Source organism: Mus caroli, unplaced genomic scaffold, assembly GCF_978045245.1.
Source record: "Mus caroli unplaced genomic scaffold, Mus_caroli_1 scaffold_11, whole genome shotgun sequence".
NCBI lineage: Eukaryota > Metazoa > Chordata > Mammalia > Rodentia > Muridae > Mus > Mus caroli.
The window spans coordinates 10,944,050-10,961,458 of NW_028227266.1; the positions used below are offsets into that span (position 1 = coordinate 10,944,050).

A 17,409-nucleotide genomic window follows, 5' to 3' on the forward strand; every position below is an offset into this window, starting at 1 on the left:
TCATTGAGAGGAACCTTCTCCATACCTGCACTCAGTCTTTCCTGAAGTGTTGTTACATGGCACATGGCTACCTCTAGTCCTCTGAGACTGATCTGTAGGCTTGCCCTTGCTCTGTCTTGGACACATAGCTAAAGTGGTTAATTGCTGAGGTCAGCAAAATGTTACTTGCCACTGCACCAGTTTGAGTTTGGCCCTGAGATCCACACTGTAAAAGGCAAGAACTTCCTCCCACGAGTTTTCTGACCCTGGACATATACTTCATGGCATGGACATACCAATACACACACATACAAAAAAGTTATATAAATAAATGTGAAAATGCATTTTCTTATACTCTTAAGGAATTTTGGAGTAGTAAGGCGATATTCCAGTTCTTTCGTCTAAAGGCACCAAGCAGTACATAGTAAATCTTATTAAGCAACATGTAAGCACAGGTGAACCCCTCAGAGATGCCATCTAAGTCACATTGCTCTTGAAACTATACCAGTCAGTCTTACCTTCTGAGAGCTGTTCTCCTGTGTGCTGTGTGCTAATGTGCCAAGGAACGAACACAGAGCTACAGGAAGAGCATCCTGCCCTTTGTCATTCTCTTGAGCATTTGAAATAAAATTTTTAGATTTATTTTAATTCATATGTATGACTGTTTCCCCATGTGTATATATGTAGATGCCTGTGGTCTATGGAGATCAATTGAGGGCATTAATCCCCTGGAACTGTAGTAATAAGTGGTTGGGAGCCATGTGTAAGTGCTGAGAACCAAACCCCAGTCTTCTGCAAGAGCAGCCAGTGCTCTTAACTGTGAGCCATCTCTCCGCCCCTGATCTCTACCCACCCCAGCCGTGCCTGCAGACCAAACACCTTTACACAGTATCCAACAGCACCACAGTAGGAGGTGGTGCTAAGCTTGAGAACACTGTGGGACATTATCAGTGTCTCACTAGGAGCGATGTCAAAACTAAATGAATTGTGTGCATTACAGTTAAATAAAGCCCAGACTTAAACAAAAGCCTTTGGTTGGAAAATCCAGGGACAGCAAATGGAAGTAAAAGCAAGTCATGCAGCAGGTGAGCTCTGCAGGTGTGTGCTGACCCCTCAGCAGGGAGCCATGCAGGTAGGGTGCGGTTTGAAAAAGCCATGATGCCATTAGGATGAATAGCCAAGTACTCTAAACGTTAATTTTTCAGTTTCTTTAGATCACTGGAGCTTGAAAAATGTAAATATTTTATTCCTTTAGGTTGTTTTGAAATAATAGAAATATATTTAAATTCCAAGGAGATTTCCCCTCCCACCCACCTTTACAAGACAAGGTTTCTCTGTGTAGCCCTGGGCATCCTGGAGTTCACTCTGTAGACCAGGCTGGCATCAAACTCAGAGATCCTACATTTGCCTCTAATCCCAAATGTTGGAACTAAAGGTGTGTACCACCATGCCTGGCTCTAAGTAAGCTCCTTGAACCCTTACACAGACATTTGAAAAGAGTTTTTGAAAAGAATTTTTAACAAACCTTGAACTTTAAAAATTATATCCTGATTCAGGATATTTTTTAGATGTATTTTATGTGTATTAGTGTTTTGTCTGGATGTTTATATGTATAGTGTGTGTGCCTGATACTGGAGGAAGTCAGAGGACGACACTGGAACCCCTGGAACATACATAATAGAGAAACCCTGTCTCAAAAAAACAAAACAAAACAAAACTACAACAACAAAAGCCCAGGAAGTCTAAAATGGTGTTTCCTTTTAGTACAAACTTAAATATTTGTTTATTTGATGTTTGATGTTAAATATTAACATCGCCATTAGTTCTAGGTTGCTGATCACCTGAGTAGTAATTTTAACTCTTCAAGATAACTCTAGAAAGAATAGCACCAATCATTTCCCTGTGAGTCTTACAAATACTGAGCCATACAGCTAACACCATGTGATTGGGTGGCCTATTAGACATCAGCCTACGATTGGCTGCCCCATTGCTTTGTGCCTGTGGTAGCACGAATCCAGGAAGACACAGCAAGATCCTGTAGTAACTTTTGAGGGAAGCCTAACCACCTAAACATCTCACAGGAGGCCCCACCTCCTACAGGTCCTTCGGTCCAGCCTTTCCCATATGGACACTGGAGGGACCCAAGTGTAGTAAAATATAAGTGGCTGAGGGAGGCCCCCATATAGCCCTTTATGGGCAGATTACTTAGAAAACAGGCCTTATCTACTACTGCTTCTAAGTTATAAGGTTTTTTCTGGGATACACTTTTATATATTAGTTGCTATTTATTTTGAAATTAAAAGTTTAAAATTATATATGAGCAAAACAAAACTGTTATCAAAGGCAAAGGAAGTAATGTGACAGTCAAGTCCAATGTCAGCATTTGCAAATGAATCCAGGGACACAGGGGTACAGAGACAGGAAAACTTGACAGTTCAGTACCACAGACATCTTAGTTGGATTTTACTTTGCCACTCACAAAACTAGTAGGCTTGTCTGACTGTGATGAATTTTTACACGTTCGGTCATTTGGGTTGTGGTGGATGGAAGCAAGCATGACCTCTTTGAGGTGGGAGCTAAAGCTTCAAAACTACCACAGCTGTGCTCATGGTACCTCGAGTGGAGCCTGCACTGTGGCGATCCAGATAACCCCACAATTTCCCATAGAGGAAAACCACTTAAAAGCACTGCATGGCACTGGGGACTGTGCTCCTGGGTGGAGTACTTGCCTAGGATACACAGGGCCCTGGGATCGATGCCCAGCTCTTGAGAAAGAAAAAAAGAAGAAGAAGAAGGAGAAGGAAAGAAGAAGAAGAAGAAGACGAAGGAAGAAGGAAGGAAGGAGGGAAAGAAGGAAGGAAGGAAGGAAAGGAAAGGAAAGGAAAGGAAAGAAAGAAAGAAAGGAAGGAAGGAAGGAAGGAAGGAAGGAAGGAAGGAAGGAAGGAAGGAAGAAAGAAAGGAAGAAAGCAAGCAAGCAAGCTTCAGATCAAGGCTGACTGACAGGTCCCTATTTCTTAAGTGGATTCTTCTTGCTATAATGAAACAAGGAAACTGTGGATGGTGTGCGTACAGCATCCCTCCCACCTGGCATGCAGGAGTTACTCAGCAGATGTCAGTTTCTTCTCTGCCTGAGTAATGCAGGCTTGGAGTCCACTGCATGTACTTGCTGTGTCACATAGGAGCTTGCTCTCCCTAGCTCGTCCCACGCCGCCCCATCAGTCGATGGCTACAACTTAAAGATTAAACAGGAGACTTCGTCTTATTAGAGTATTCATATATATTCTTTCAGAAGAATTTAAATAATTGTTTGGCAAACCTCTAAAGGTTTTACTCAGATAAGAATTACAATTTTTTATTATACTATAGTATTTTTGCTCACTTTATCCAGTATTTATTACTGATTAAAGACTGAATTAATTTAGCATTAATTAAATTATTTACAAAGAACTTATTCCTTGCATAAGAACTACTTTTTTATTTTGAGAATGATAAGTTCATTTATGGACTAGAGACAAAGCTTGTTTAATCAGTGTTAATGCTTGAAATCAGGGAAGTAATTACAAAGACACATCATCTCTCTAAACACCAAGGAGTACGCTTCTATTTCAAAATTAGTAAATCTGACACGTTGGTCTTTTCCACTGTTGTTTAAATATTTCAATAGAGTCGGGGTTTTCACCTACATAACTATAATTAAATCTTAATACCTGATAAGGAAATTGTATGTAGGTATTCTGTGAGTAAGCCATGTGGTCAACACTGGGGTTCAGGCTCCTGGTCTTAGTGCTGTACATGTCCTGAGTGCCTTTATTGTCCATTAGATTTTGAAGATGATGTGATCGTAACAGCCGATGTATCTCGATACATTGAAGACCCAAGCTTCGGGTACGAAGACTTTGCCAGGCGAGGAGAAGAACATTTGCCAACATTCCGAGCCCAGGTACACAGCACTTTTAACTTAAAAAAACCTGAGAGTTCTTTTCTTCCAAGGGAGAACTGTTAAAACAGAAATAAAGTGTCCTCTAAAGTAGCCAGTAGGCATTTCTACAAAGCACTGTATCTAACTCTTCAATTCATTCTATTTGATATCCTGATAGAAGATGATTGTTTCAACATATTCCCCCTTAGAAGTCGCAAGGAAACTGGATGCTTGGCTTAGTTTGCCTGCATCATTCGGGAGAGTAACATATGCTTGTGCTGTTTTTGGAGGGGCAGGGAAAAAAAATCAAACAGTATGATGACATTTATACTAAGGCCTTTTGAGATAGGACTACGTCAGTCGTTTGTGCTTTCGGACCAGCCTCCCACAGTACAATAACTCTATGGGAAGGGGGTTAAATTTAGACTCCTTCATGCCCATGTAAGTTTGCTGTGTTTGGTGACATAGGAATAGTCAAGAACTTCTGGGTCCTTTCAGATAAAGTATAGTGTGCATAGTGCCTGTCCAGAGGAGGTGGTCAGAGTTTTCACAAACATGCCAAACCTGAGCCCTATAGGCAGCACCCTGGCTCTGCACTCCACAGCCTGACAAGGAGCATCCTTGGGAAAACTGCTGTCCTAGAGACAAGCTAGAAATACCTCCCAATAACTTTCTGTAATAGTTTTATTTTATTCTAAAAGTTAAAAACATTGGGTTTAACAGAGAATGCCCATTTTGTAAGTGCACACATTTTTCTACATCCAGGACTACACCTGGGAAAATCATGGGTTCTCACTGGTGAACAGGCTTTACTCTGACATTGGACATCTCCTGGATGAGAAGTTTCGAATGGTCTACAATCTCACCTACAACACAATGGCCACCCATGAGGATGTTGACACGACCACGCTGCGCAGAGCTTTGTTTAACTATGTTCACTGTATGTTTGGAATCAGGTATGTTCACTGTGCAGACAACTTTATACAGTTCTGAGTGGATATTCAGACATTTGTTTGATTTATAGCCTGTTTGGGGCTACACCTTTCTGCAGTAAATGCTACTTGGTTTATCTTAGATTTTTTTTTTAACTTAAAGTGTTATAAATCTGGGGCTTAGGAAGATGGCTCAGTTGGTAAACACTGGTCGTGTGAACAGTAGGGCCTGAGTTCAGTCCCCAGCACCTACGTAAGTACATACCTATAATCCTAGCTTTGGGAGGTAGGGACAGGATTCCTAGGGCTCACTAGGCAAGACTTACCTAATTGGTAAGCCCCAGGTCCCCTCAAGAGATATCATCTCAAAAATTCAGACAGACAGAATCTGAAGAACAGCGTCGATCTTTGACCTCTGACTTCCACACATGCACACACTACATGGTACATAGCCATGAAAGTGAATGATGATAGATAGATTGATAGATAAATAGATAGATAGATGATCGATAGATAGATGATAGATAGATAGATAGATAGATAGATAGATAGATAGATAGATAGATAGATAGATACATAGATACATAGATACATAGATAGATAGATACATAGATAGATACATAGATAGATAGATATATAGATAGATAGAGTGAGTGAGTGAGTGAGTGAGTGAGTGAGTGAGTGAGTGAGTGAGTGAGTTCCTGGCAGATCAGCTCATAATGCAGCATGGTATATAAAGAATACTACAGAGTTAGCTTCCTAACCTGAAAAGCATCTGGAAGCTGGAGCCGGAATGCTTGCCTTTATGTTCACAGCCTGCATTTGGTCTCCATCATTGCAAAAGAAAAATCAAAAAATGCCTCAAACCCTAAATATGATCACATGGCTCTGAATTTTGGAGTATTCTGAATTTTAATTTTTAAAGATTGTTTTTCTGCTACATCAGTCTGAAGTGTCACCTGACTCATATTGGGGTGTTAGACTCAGATTTTCACCTTCCGTCTGGAACACCCACCTGGAGCCTTTGCAGGCCGGCCTTACTCTTGCTCACTTGCTATCTTCTAGTATTTCCTAAAGTGCTTCTCCCAGAGAACGCCTGCCTGCTCTGTTTAAAAATCACAGACCTGTCCTCCCCAGCTGCAAATGCATTTTTCTTTAAGTAGTATCACCACCTACAAACTATGTTTGCTTTGTAGATCTTTTTTCTCTTTATACCTTAATAGAGTTTAAGCTCTATGAAACTAGGAGCAGATTTTTTCCCTCCTGTTCACTACAGACTTCCAGAGAAGGGTGTGTGAGATACCAGGCCCCCGGTAAATGCTTTCTTATGGCTCACGTAATGAGCTTTGCTTATGACATCATTGAATAGCAACGTCTGAGCAGTGAAGCTTGGGTTTCACCTTATGCTGTCACTCACAGGTATGATGACTATGACTATGGAGAAGTTAACCAGTTACTTGAACGGAGCCTGAAGGTTTACATCAAGACAGTGACCTGCTACCCTGAGAGAACCACGAAGCGCATGTATGACAGCTACTGGCGCCAGTTCACTCACTCAGAGAAGGTCAGTGTCATTACCAAGCAGACCCCAGAGACACACGCTTAACATGACAGCTGTAATCAAGAACCAGTGTGGGCCGTGGTAATAAGTTGGTACCATTGAACTAGCTATTGTTTTTCATGTTTATTAATCTAAGGGTATGGACTGTTCACTGAAGTTTAGATGTGTGCTCGATATAACATGATCTATGTCTTAGTCAACGTTTCAATTGCTGTAATAAAACACTACTACGTGTCTCAGGTCACACACACTTCATCACTGAGGGAGGCCATGGAAAAGGCTGCGTACTAGCTTGCTCAGCCTGCGTTCTTAGAGCACCCAACACCATATGCCCTAGGGTGGCTCACCTACAGTGATTTGGGCTTTCCCTCATCTGTTATCAACTAAGATGCCCTACAGATCTGCACACAGGCCAGTCCTATGGAGACATTTTCTCAGTTAAGATTCCTTCTTTGCAGATGACCCTACTTTATGTTAAGTTGTCATAAAAACTAGCCAGCATAGTGTGTATCATTTGTTTTTGCATCTGCCTTTAAAAGATTGGATCTAAATACCAGTAACTCTACCATCCTATTAGAACCCACTAAGAAAGTGCTGTGTAGAACTGTACCCAGCCTAGAAGGCACTGCCATTTAGAAACTCTTGTTAGCAACCAGGTTACTATTAAAACAAACGTTTCTCATTTAGTTTAGTATTTTGTCATTATAGTGAAGACCTGTGAGACAAATATATTGTTACATAAGATTATCTGTAGATTTCTGTAAAGCAAAGGACACTGTCGATAGGACAAAAGGGCAGCCAACAGCTTAGGAAAAGATCTTTACGAATCCTATACCTGATAGAGGGTTAATATCCAATATATACAAAGAACTCAAGAAGTTAGACTCCAGAGAATCAAATAACACTATTAAAAAATGGGGTACAGAGCTAAACAAAGAATTTTCAACCGAAGAATATCAAATGGCCAAGAAGCACCTAAAGAAATGTTCAACATCCTTAATCATCAGGGAAATGCAAATCAAAACAACCCTGAGATTCCACCTCACACCAGTCAGAATGGCTAAAATCAAAAATTCAGGTGACAGCAGATGCTAGTGAGGATGTGGCGAAAGAAGAACACTGCTCCATTGCTGGTGGGATTGTAAGCTTGTACAACCACTCTGGAAATCAGTCTGGTGGTTCCTCAGAAAATTGGACATAGTACTACCAGAGGATCCAGCTATACCGCTCCTGGGCATATACCCAGAAGATGCTCCAACATGTAATAAGGACACATGCTCCACTATGTTCATAGCAGCCTTATTTATAATATTCAGGAAAGAAACCAGATGTCCTTCAACAGAGGAATGGATACAGAAAATATGGTACATTTACACAATGGAGTACTACCCAGCTATTAAAAATAATGAATTCATGAAATTTGCAGGCAAATGGATAGAACTAGAAAATATCATCCTGAGTGAGATAACCCAATCGCAAAGGAGCACAAATAGGATGCACTCACTGATAAGTAGATATTAGCCCAAAAGCTCCAAATAACCAAGATACAATTCACAGATCACATGAAACTCAAGAAGAAGGAAGACCAAAGTGTGGGTGCTTTTGTGCTTCTTAGAAGAACAAAATACTCACAAGGAGCAAATATGGAGATAAAGTGTAGAGCAGAGTCTGAAGAAAAGGCCATCCAGAGACTGTCCCACCTGGGAATTCATCCCATATACAGTTACCAAACCTAGACACTATTGTGGATGCCAAGAAGTGTATGCTGAAAGGAACCTGATATGGCTGTCTCCTGAGAGGCCCTACCAGAGCCTTACAAATACAGCCAACCATTGGACTGAGCATGGGGTCCCCAATAAGGGAGTTAAAGGACTGAAGGAGTTGAAGGGGATTGCCACCCCATAGGAAGAACAACAATATCAACCAGCCAGACTCCCCAGAGCTCCCAGGAACTAAGCCATCAACAAAGGAGTACACATGGCTCCAGCTGCATATGCTGCAGAGGATGGCCTTTGTCAGGCATCAATGGGACGAGAGATCCTTGGTCTTATGAAGGCTCAATAGATGCCCCAGTGTAGGGGAACTGAGGACAGGGAGATGGGTGTGTGGGTGGAGGAACCCCATCATAGAGGCAGGGGGAGGGAGGATGGGATAGGGGTTTTCTGGGGCCTGGGGGGTGGCAGGGCCAGGAAAGGGGAAAACATATGAAATATAAATAAAGAAAATATCCAATCAAAAAGAAAAAAGACTATCTGTAGATGAACTACATGTAAATTAAATGTTAAAAACTTTTATCAGCTTATAGCATCAGATCTGGCTTAAGGTCCTAGGCCTTTTCAGTATAAACTTAAGAGTTTCCTTTATACTACACTGTCCAAGCTGAAAGTAAGAAACTCATTCTGGGGTTCTGACAGTCCCCAGTGATCTGTATGCCTTTGGTAAAGTATGCTGTGAATCCATTTCTAATAATTTTTACTCTTAAAGTCAGTCATACACCAGGCGGATTATCTACTCCATCTTTAGCCTTGGTGTATCTTTGGGCTGCTTTTATTCACAATAGATTTTCCTTTCTTTCTAGAGATTGTATAGCTCATCAGGAGAAGATGCCCAACAGTGTGTTCCAGTGATAGGAAGATACCAAGATAACTCAGCACTATAACATTTCCTTGAAGTTAGGCTAGAAAGTGTAAACATATTTACATCAGCCATCCAACTATAATGTGCAGTGGTGTGATTTTCCCAAGAGGTGCCCTGTGGTTTTCCCAGAGTCTGTGCACATGGTGGGTGTCTGGAGAGATCAGATAACTCACACAAACCAAATGGCACTTTAGGTTCACTGGAGAGCTTGTTAGAGCTAAGCTGTTTGCAGGTTTTGCATAGTAACTAAGCCAATGCTGTTTGGTTCCCAGGTCCACGTGAATCTGCTTCTGATGGAAGCACGGATGCAGGCCGAGCTGCTTTATGCTCTGAGAGCCATAACTAGGCATCTGACCTGAAGCACCTGCAGGAAGGCGTCCGCATGCATCAAGGCCTCTCGCCCGGGACTCCCATCAGAACTTGTTTGTGACGCACCTCAGCAGTTACTTGGTTCTCTAGTGTCAAAGTATAGCTGTCGGGGTTGTTTTTGTTTTTGATTTTATTTTTGTTTTGTTCTTGTTGTTAGGGTTGCTTTGTTTTGTTTTGTTTTGTTTTGATTTTTTTCTGGCTGTCATGTGCAATGGTGTGTTTTATATTTCTCAATGCTTAACGTTGCTAACAATTGCAAAAGTAACCCTGGCGAGTACTACTTTACGTTGTTAGAGTTGGATTTTCAGATCTGACCATAAATCATGAACTGGTTTGTTAATGCTTCACTTCAATACTTTGAAGTTCATATGTATGTGTATTATTTTTCTTTACTTAAAAAAAAATAAGGAAAATGCGTACAATCCGCTCAAGCAGTTGTTTTTCAGATAGCAACATTCAGCATAGAATGGTGTCCTCTCCCGCTCTAAAATCCCACGCGTGTCCTGAGCCTGGGGAAAGCACGTGTGGCTGAAGCAAGCCCCTCCTCCTCCGGCACTGCTGTGTCCCCAGGAGATCTCAGGCACTGCTCTGGTTTGGTTTATCTGACTTTCTTACACTGCTATTGGCAATAACGTGAAATGTGATAGACGTCATCCACAATTTAATGTGAAATTAATTATGATGAGTCCTATAGCATGCTACTGAAACGCCAAGTTCAGCTACTTTGTCTTCTAAAGCAGAGGTCCCATTTCCCACATGGTTATCTGTGTGGCAGTGGACTGAGGCACAGTCCTGAGTCCTGGGCTGTGGGTCTCCTTCCGCTCTAGTAGCTGGTGCCCACAGTACTGCTTAAAGCTCCCACACTTGGTACACACAAGCTCACACCCACAACTCCGACCAAATGTTTCTTTGCACATTCTCCTTTCCTTAGAGTTGAGGATGGTTAGTTAATAGACCCCTAATTCTTCCTGTTACACTTTGGAAATTATTTTACTTGATTTTCTCTTACAGTAGCTTAAGTAATTTGTTATTCAAAGGTAAAACTTGTGTTTGTGTGCATTAGTGTGATCGAGCAACAACAAAACAGTGCAATGCTGTTTAGAAATTGGCTCAGCTCCCCATCATGTCACTGCAGAAGTGTCCTTCTAAACAGAGCCATAAAGAAATGACCGTCACATTTCTTTACTGTGCTAGGTGTTTTTCAGGTTTACCTTGCTGGGGCTGAACAGTGGTTTCACCAAGCCAAAGCATTCTTTCCCCAGAAAAATCTGTTTGGGCAACTGGGTTAAAACAAAGCAAAATGAGACAAAAACACAGCATTGTCATAGAGGAGAAAAAAAGCAGCCAAAACCTCACATTTTTGCATCAATTTATGTTGTTTGACTAGACTATCTTAAGAGAGCACAACCTTATATGTTTATAGCTTTAATTTGCATTATGTTAATGAACCAGTGAAGTGCCTAGAGAGCTGCCCAGGCACCTGGAGGACTCGGCTGAACACCTTCGCTTGAGGGAAGGTGACTTGTATTCTTCACATCCATGCTAATCTAGACTGTCCCTGTCTGTCACAGTAAGTCATCCAGTAAGTAGAAGGAGCTTCTACAGAGAGCTCCTCTGGGGTTTCCTAGTTATGTGGGTGACTTCTCTTAGGAAAGGCCTGTGGGCCAGTGTTCTGTTAGGCTGTGCTCCCCTCTGTCTGCCACCTTTTTCTGGATGTTAGTTATCTCCTTTTCCTTGAGATTTTGTTCCAGAGAGGGAAACAAAGATGGCTGTAGACCTGTCAGCATAGGTAGTTTTAGACTCCAGGATCTTGCTTAAAATCCTCCATGTGAGGAAAAGGTTTTGAAGACAGGGTGGTTTCTTTAAAGAGACTATTGAGAGAACCTGTGCCAGGTTTCTTGCATTCGGTTGGGTGTGTGGACTGTGTGTTCACCTTCTTTAGATTGTCTGAACTACAAGGGAGTGTTTAGAAGGCTGGGGAAGCACAGGGGTAGTGCCCCATGCTAAGACTTTCATTTAGGATAGAGTTTATTATTGGTTTTTAAAAGTAAGTGTTAGAAACAGTTTCACTTCATAGCCCCATCCATCTCTTGTGCAGGTAAACTGAATGGCGGAGGGAAATAGTTTTTATGTGCTGACTGAGAGAGGAGGAATTCTCACGGGTCCCTGAATAAGCTTTAGACCAAAAGGGAAGACAAGGGTTAAATACAGTGACCACTTACTTTTTGGTTTTGGTTTTGTGTTGCCCCAGAAATGTCAGTAGAGATTGGGCTGTGGAAATCATTAGTGCCTTTAATAGATTTCTCTCCTAGAAAAGCTTCCTTTTAGTTCTTCAGGATCAGTCAATAATCAGGAGAATACGTGCATGAAAACACAGCAATGTACTTACGAACCTAAGTGAACCAGCCTCAAAAAGTTGATTTGTGAAGGCGGCCCCACCTCCATGCTTCAGCGGATACAGCATTCCCGGTGTGCATGCTGCTGTGAGAATTTGCTGTCAACCCTCTTTATCCAGTGCAAACTTGAAATTCTGATGCGGTTTTCCAGGGTGGCATTTTTTTTTCAGAGTATTGAATTTACGATGTAGTAATTTATAGTGTAGCTTTTTATACATAAATGTGATATTTTTTAAAAGGAGCTACCTGACTCAGTCTGTATAAAGCAGAGCCTATTATAAGCTGAGCTGCACTCGGGCTGGGCTCACACTGTGCCAAACATAAGCGTGCAAATGTGTGTGAAAAGCACGTCTGATTGTGAAGCCCTCAACTCCTGCTCCTTGTGTTAAAATCGGCCTGAAGCCCACGATGGTTCATGGTTTGGATGGCTCAGTTTGGAATTTCACATTCGCCAGCATCTATGCTAATTCCTAATTTCTCAGATAACTATCAAGAACATCAAGAAAGTCAGGCTTGGTGACTCATGCCTATAATCCCAGTGCTTGGAAGCCTGAGGCAAGAAGATGGTGGTTTTGAGGCCAGCCTAGGCTACATAGTAAGTTCAAGGCCAGCCTGAGCTACATAGTGATACCCTGTTTCAAAAACTAAAAATGAGAGAGAAAGAAATATGTAAGTACCCTTAAATGTGAAAGTGGGTGTGCCCTCTTGTCTGTGGGAGTGGTCGCAATGCTTGGCTGGGGGTGAGGTGAACCTGCCTGAGAAGTGGTTTCCTCAGGCAGACTCAGAGGGGAAAGCTTTGAGATGAGACTACTTTAACAGATATTCCTTGTCTCAGTCCAAGGAATAACTTGCCACCCCTTAGGGCAGCAAACACAGCATCTTGGCCTCTTGAACCAGTTTTAAACCCAATGATAGCACAGCTGTGCAGGGCTATCTTTAAAAGAGAAAGCTCAAGTGAGATTTATATAAAGGTCATGTAAAAGTTGAACCAGAGCCCTATTTTGTTTTGTGTTATGTCTCTTAAAGATTTTAATAATTCTAAGATCTAATGGATATCATCCAGGGAAACTCTTTCTCCCCCACCTTAGAAGGTTTCGCTATTCCAAAATCCTAGACTTTATGCCACACCAAAGTAAAATTGTGAGGAAACAATTATAGATTACTACTCAAAAGTCATCACTTCCAGTGGCAAGTGCATGCCTCTAAGATAGTAAGACTTCTTTAAACTCAAAGACAAGGAAAAAGGAACAAATCCTGTGTGTCCCATAAAAATGGTGTGTGCTGCAACAGGCAAATGAGGTTTTTACTTCGTGTTGTGTTTTAAGGACAAGTCTAAATCATTGCTCTCATTCTCTATGAAAAGGACTGTCTTGTGAAGAATGAAAAAAAAAAAAAAAAACTTTCAAGATGATCCAAATAAGCATTCTTAGTGGTACCTCACCAGCAAGCAGGAAGCCAACTCCTCCTAGAGAGGGCACAGTAAGCTGTGTGCCCATGCAGCTAGAGCCAGTTCTGGGTGGCTGTCACTGCACTGCTCTCAGTGGAGACTCGGATGCAGACTCAAGGCAGGCCATTAAGTTAATGTATCCTGTCAGTCTACAGAGCTGTAACCCCATGCATCTAAATGCAGCTTCTCTCACTCCCAATTTAACCCTGTCCAAAACACCACCTGCTTAGGTAAGACCAAGAACAGAACAAGCTGCTGTGCGGTGGCCTGGAGCGGAGCTGTGCATCCAGGCTGAGTGTGAGGAAGGACACTTGAGGCCCAGAGCTGAGACTCTGGCTGTCCTTGGCAAATGCATCTGCTGTAAAGGTGGAAGCTCCTACGGCCTGTGTCCACCCTGCCCTGCCTTCCTCTTCCTCCAAGTGCCTCAGCCACTGCTCCCACCCCTCCCTCCCAAGTCTGCCTGGATCTTAATGCCTTTCACAATTGCACATCACCAGCCTCCTGCTAATCATCACCAGTATGCTGTGTCTTTTTCTGAGTACATTCTCCCCCATCATTAAAACATGTCTTTCCTCAACACCCTTCAAGTCTCTCCACCGTCCATCTCTGTTACCAAATATATTACAGCATCAAATGTGTCCTGTCCACCCCCTGCTGTTTATACCATCTTCCTGGCTGCCAAAATATCTTGCTGTCCTCTACCTCATCCCTAAAGAGCCTATAAACTCAGCCTTCTCCTGGGTTCATCCTCTGCTGGTCAGTAATGCTAGTCCATATTTTAAATAAATAATAAAACCTTTGCCTTCTATCTATCAAAGAAGAAACCTTTATATTTATACACGAGACAGAAATTGAACTATTTCTACCATGAAGAATTTAACATTTAGCAGGAACTCAGTGATTGAATTGCTAGCCTAACTTGGTCTATGTTAGATGGTGAATACTGGTGATAGACCCAGTGGCTTGAATGTAGAGTAAGAATTCCCCAACCGTCCAGATTAACCTATAACTCTTCAGTGGGACAGGAGATTCCTGGCAGACAAATGAGGTAGTGTTTTAGACAACAGTTTGACTGGTGGTGTTTGGGCCTTAAAACACATATCTCATAGAGGACAACTAATGAAAGGTGTTTAGAAGGTCAGATTGGATCATATCAGCCTATTTGATAAAATCCAAAAAAACTGGATACATCTGAATTTGACTTGATGAAGCTTCTAACCCCAACCCTCCCTGTTCCCAATGGGAAAAAACTTACCTTGTGATGGCTTTTGTCTCAGTTCCCCCTGGCTGTTCTTTGTGTATGTCCAGATAGTGTCATTAAGGAAGAGAATGTTGTACTGAGGCAGGAATACAGTTTCTCCCCTCCAGCCAGGCTCCTAACAGGAGGTACACATTCACATGTAGATGGTGGCTGACCTGCCCTGCTTGGGAGTGTAGATCTGAGGTCTCTAATGGTCTTCAGATGTGTCCATCCTGGGCATGAACATGCCAACCTGACAATGCCCAATTAACACATTTAAAGACCCAAGAGTAAAGCAAGGGCCTAACTAGGCAGTGGATTGGCAGCTGAGAGGGACACATCATGAGGTGTTGGTTTAGCTTTAACTAAATTAGTAGAGCCCTGCCATGAAGGCCAGAGCTGAAAGGGTAAAGGAGTGTCTGCTTCTGAATGTGTGTGGAAAGCCGTGGGGTAACCAGCCTGGGCTGTAAAGTAGCCTATAGAAAGAGCATCCCCCTTTATAGTTCATAGGACCCCAAACATTAGAAATGGAAATATGACAAATATAATTTTGGTATGTAAAATTTTGCTAAAACTGTCTATTTCTTACTCAAAGTAACCTCTTAAGATGAATGTATCATTTTTACAGAAAGAATGTTAGAGAGAGTCTATGGTCTTTAGTATTAAAATGTTGCTTACAGGTACCACTGAGTTAAATGTATACATTATATCCAGAAGAAACCAGATTTCTTAATTGATCTTTACAAACTTTAACTGGCTCTCCCAGTCTGTAAAAGGACAAAAGGTACAATGAAAGAAATGTATCAGCTGGGTGGCAGAAGATCTTTCCTTTATAAAGCAGAGACTATCTATCGCTTTCCTTATTCTCACTGGTGTCCCTAAATACAGCCTGAGTTTAATGGCACCCTGACCCCCAGGGATGGTGACCCGATGATTTTACATCTCCTGCAGACATTTTGTTTGCATTTGAATGTCTCTGCAGGAGAGGAAGTAGGATTTTTCCTTCCTCTTTCTCTTCACATTTACTCTTTTACCCAAAACAAGATGGACATTGGAAGCAAATCTCAGGCCACTTGGGCATCTTCTTTATACTAATTGAATAGACATGCGTACAGTCTGGTCAAGGTAAATGAGAACCTGTCAGGTCACCTTGGGAACATGGCCTTGCCACTTGGCTTCACTCCTGCAAACCTGAAAGAAACGTTCCTCATCATGGAAGAACTGGATGTAGCTTTTAACTTATGAAATAGGAGTTGAACTTGAAAGCCCCTCTGAATCCTGATTGTGCAGAGCAGCTGCATAATGAATGTACACATGAAGACTGTAGCTGAACTGCACGAGTCAGATGCCAACTTCATGACTTTCCATGTAGACATTGTCTCCTTAAGTTGTGAGTGATGTATGTAGCATGCTGTGAAGCACCTGTTCTAGTTCTTAACTCATCAGTATTACGGAGTTGCCCTTGCGTCCCTTGGTACTTTATATTCAATGTAATCAGAAGCTGTGATGTACCCCCCTTCCTAGTCCCATGCTTTGTTGCTGTAAATTTCCTTATGAAGCACGTGACTTTGGACTCATGTAAGGTGGATGATCTTGAAGACTGCCACACACATACACACACACACATACACACACACACACACACACACACACCAGTCTCTTATTGTGTATGGTTTAAAGTTAGCATAAGCTTTTCTCCAGTAGACTATTGATGCAGTTTAGGGTCCACAAGTTCACTGTCAGGTGGCAGACTCCTTTTTATAGGTTCAACTCTGAAAATAGCAAGCTTTGTCAACAGCCACTTCACCCTTGTTCTAGCAAAGCAGACCCTGCTGTAAGTGTAGGCTATCGTGGTTACCCATAATGCCCTCCACATGCGTCGGCAGTTATGAAGATGACAGAACCCATGAGAGCTTCTTGTATGTATAAGTAGGCTTGATTTGTGTTGTTATGTTGCTGGTTTGGCAGTTTGACTAAGGCTAACCCAAATGGGCCAGCTCGTGTAATACTCTAGTGGTTTAATGCCTCTCTTCTCGTTCTGCTGCTGTCGTTTTGGTTTTTGAGGGATGGGTAATATTATTTGAACAGATAAAGAAGGAACTGTTACTGAATCAAGACAAACACACCTGAAGTAAAGGAGCTGTGTATTAACCTGTTAACAATTCATAACTGCACTTTCTATGACATTTTGAAAATCTATTTATAGGTACAGAACAATGGGTTTTGTTAAACTGTATCACGTTTATACCTGCAGAATTTATTTCATTGTTATTAGTAGGAATTTTATTGGTTCAATAAAATTGACAAAACTGATCCTGCTTTCTTTCTTTAATGACTTACAGTTAAGAGTATTCTCACCTCAGTTTGCCTCTGCCTGGTGACTGAAACATGTGCTCTGGGAGCTGTGAAGGTCATGGGAATATAGTCTTACCCTGGTAGTTTTGAGCCATACTTTTTTTTCTCTTGATCTTTAGTAGCACTAGTTCAGAATGTAGAACAACTGTTACTTTTAAAGAGTGATCTCAGAAAAGGCAAGTTCATGTTACTAGTGTGTCTTATTGCCAATATCATAATTAGAATGGGGCAGGGGTGCTGCACAGAATCAGGACTGAGTTTAAAACCCAGTTTTTGGTCATTTTCTGGTATCTTTGGGGCACTGGGAGTATTGTAACCTGTGGATTCTGAGTTTCACCCACAGTGTGATAGTACCTATCTGAAATGTTTTTGGCAAATTGGGTGATGTGCATTGGTTTCTTCACATACCTAGCTCAGAAGTGAACTTGAGTGCATAGTTAAAAAAAGCGCAGGGAAGGAAGATGGATAGGAAGGAGAAGATGATGACTGTGCTATGTTGAGTGGTGATGAGGCTCCATACAGAGAAGAATGAGAGGGGCATGTAGGATCCTCCATGAAAGCTTTGCATTGAGAA

At 41.8% G+C, this 17,409-nt stretch overlaps 1 protein-coding gene across 1 annotated transcript in view; it reads left to right on the top strand.

Annotated features, from left to right (window-relative positions):
• The window catches only part of Sesn3 (sestrin 3), a 56,907-nt gene extending 40,114 nt beyond the window's left edge, over window positions 1-16,793 (top strand). The window contains exons 7-10 of the mRNA XM_021172724.2: window positions 3,801-3,919; window positions 4,664-4,854; window positions 6,250-6,394; window positions 9,301-16,793. Of these exons, the coding sequence (XP_021028383.1) occupies window positions 3,801-3,919; window positions 4,664-4,854; window positions 6,250-6,394; window positions 9,301-9,387 (542 nt within the window). The 3' untranslated portion in view covers window positions 9,388-16,793. The remainder of the gene's footprint in view (window positions 1-3,800; window positions 3,920-4,663; window positions 4,855-6,249; window positions 6,395-9,300) is intronic.
• Window positions 16,794-17,409: the final 616 nt, after the last annotated feature.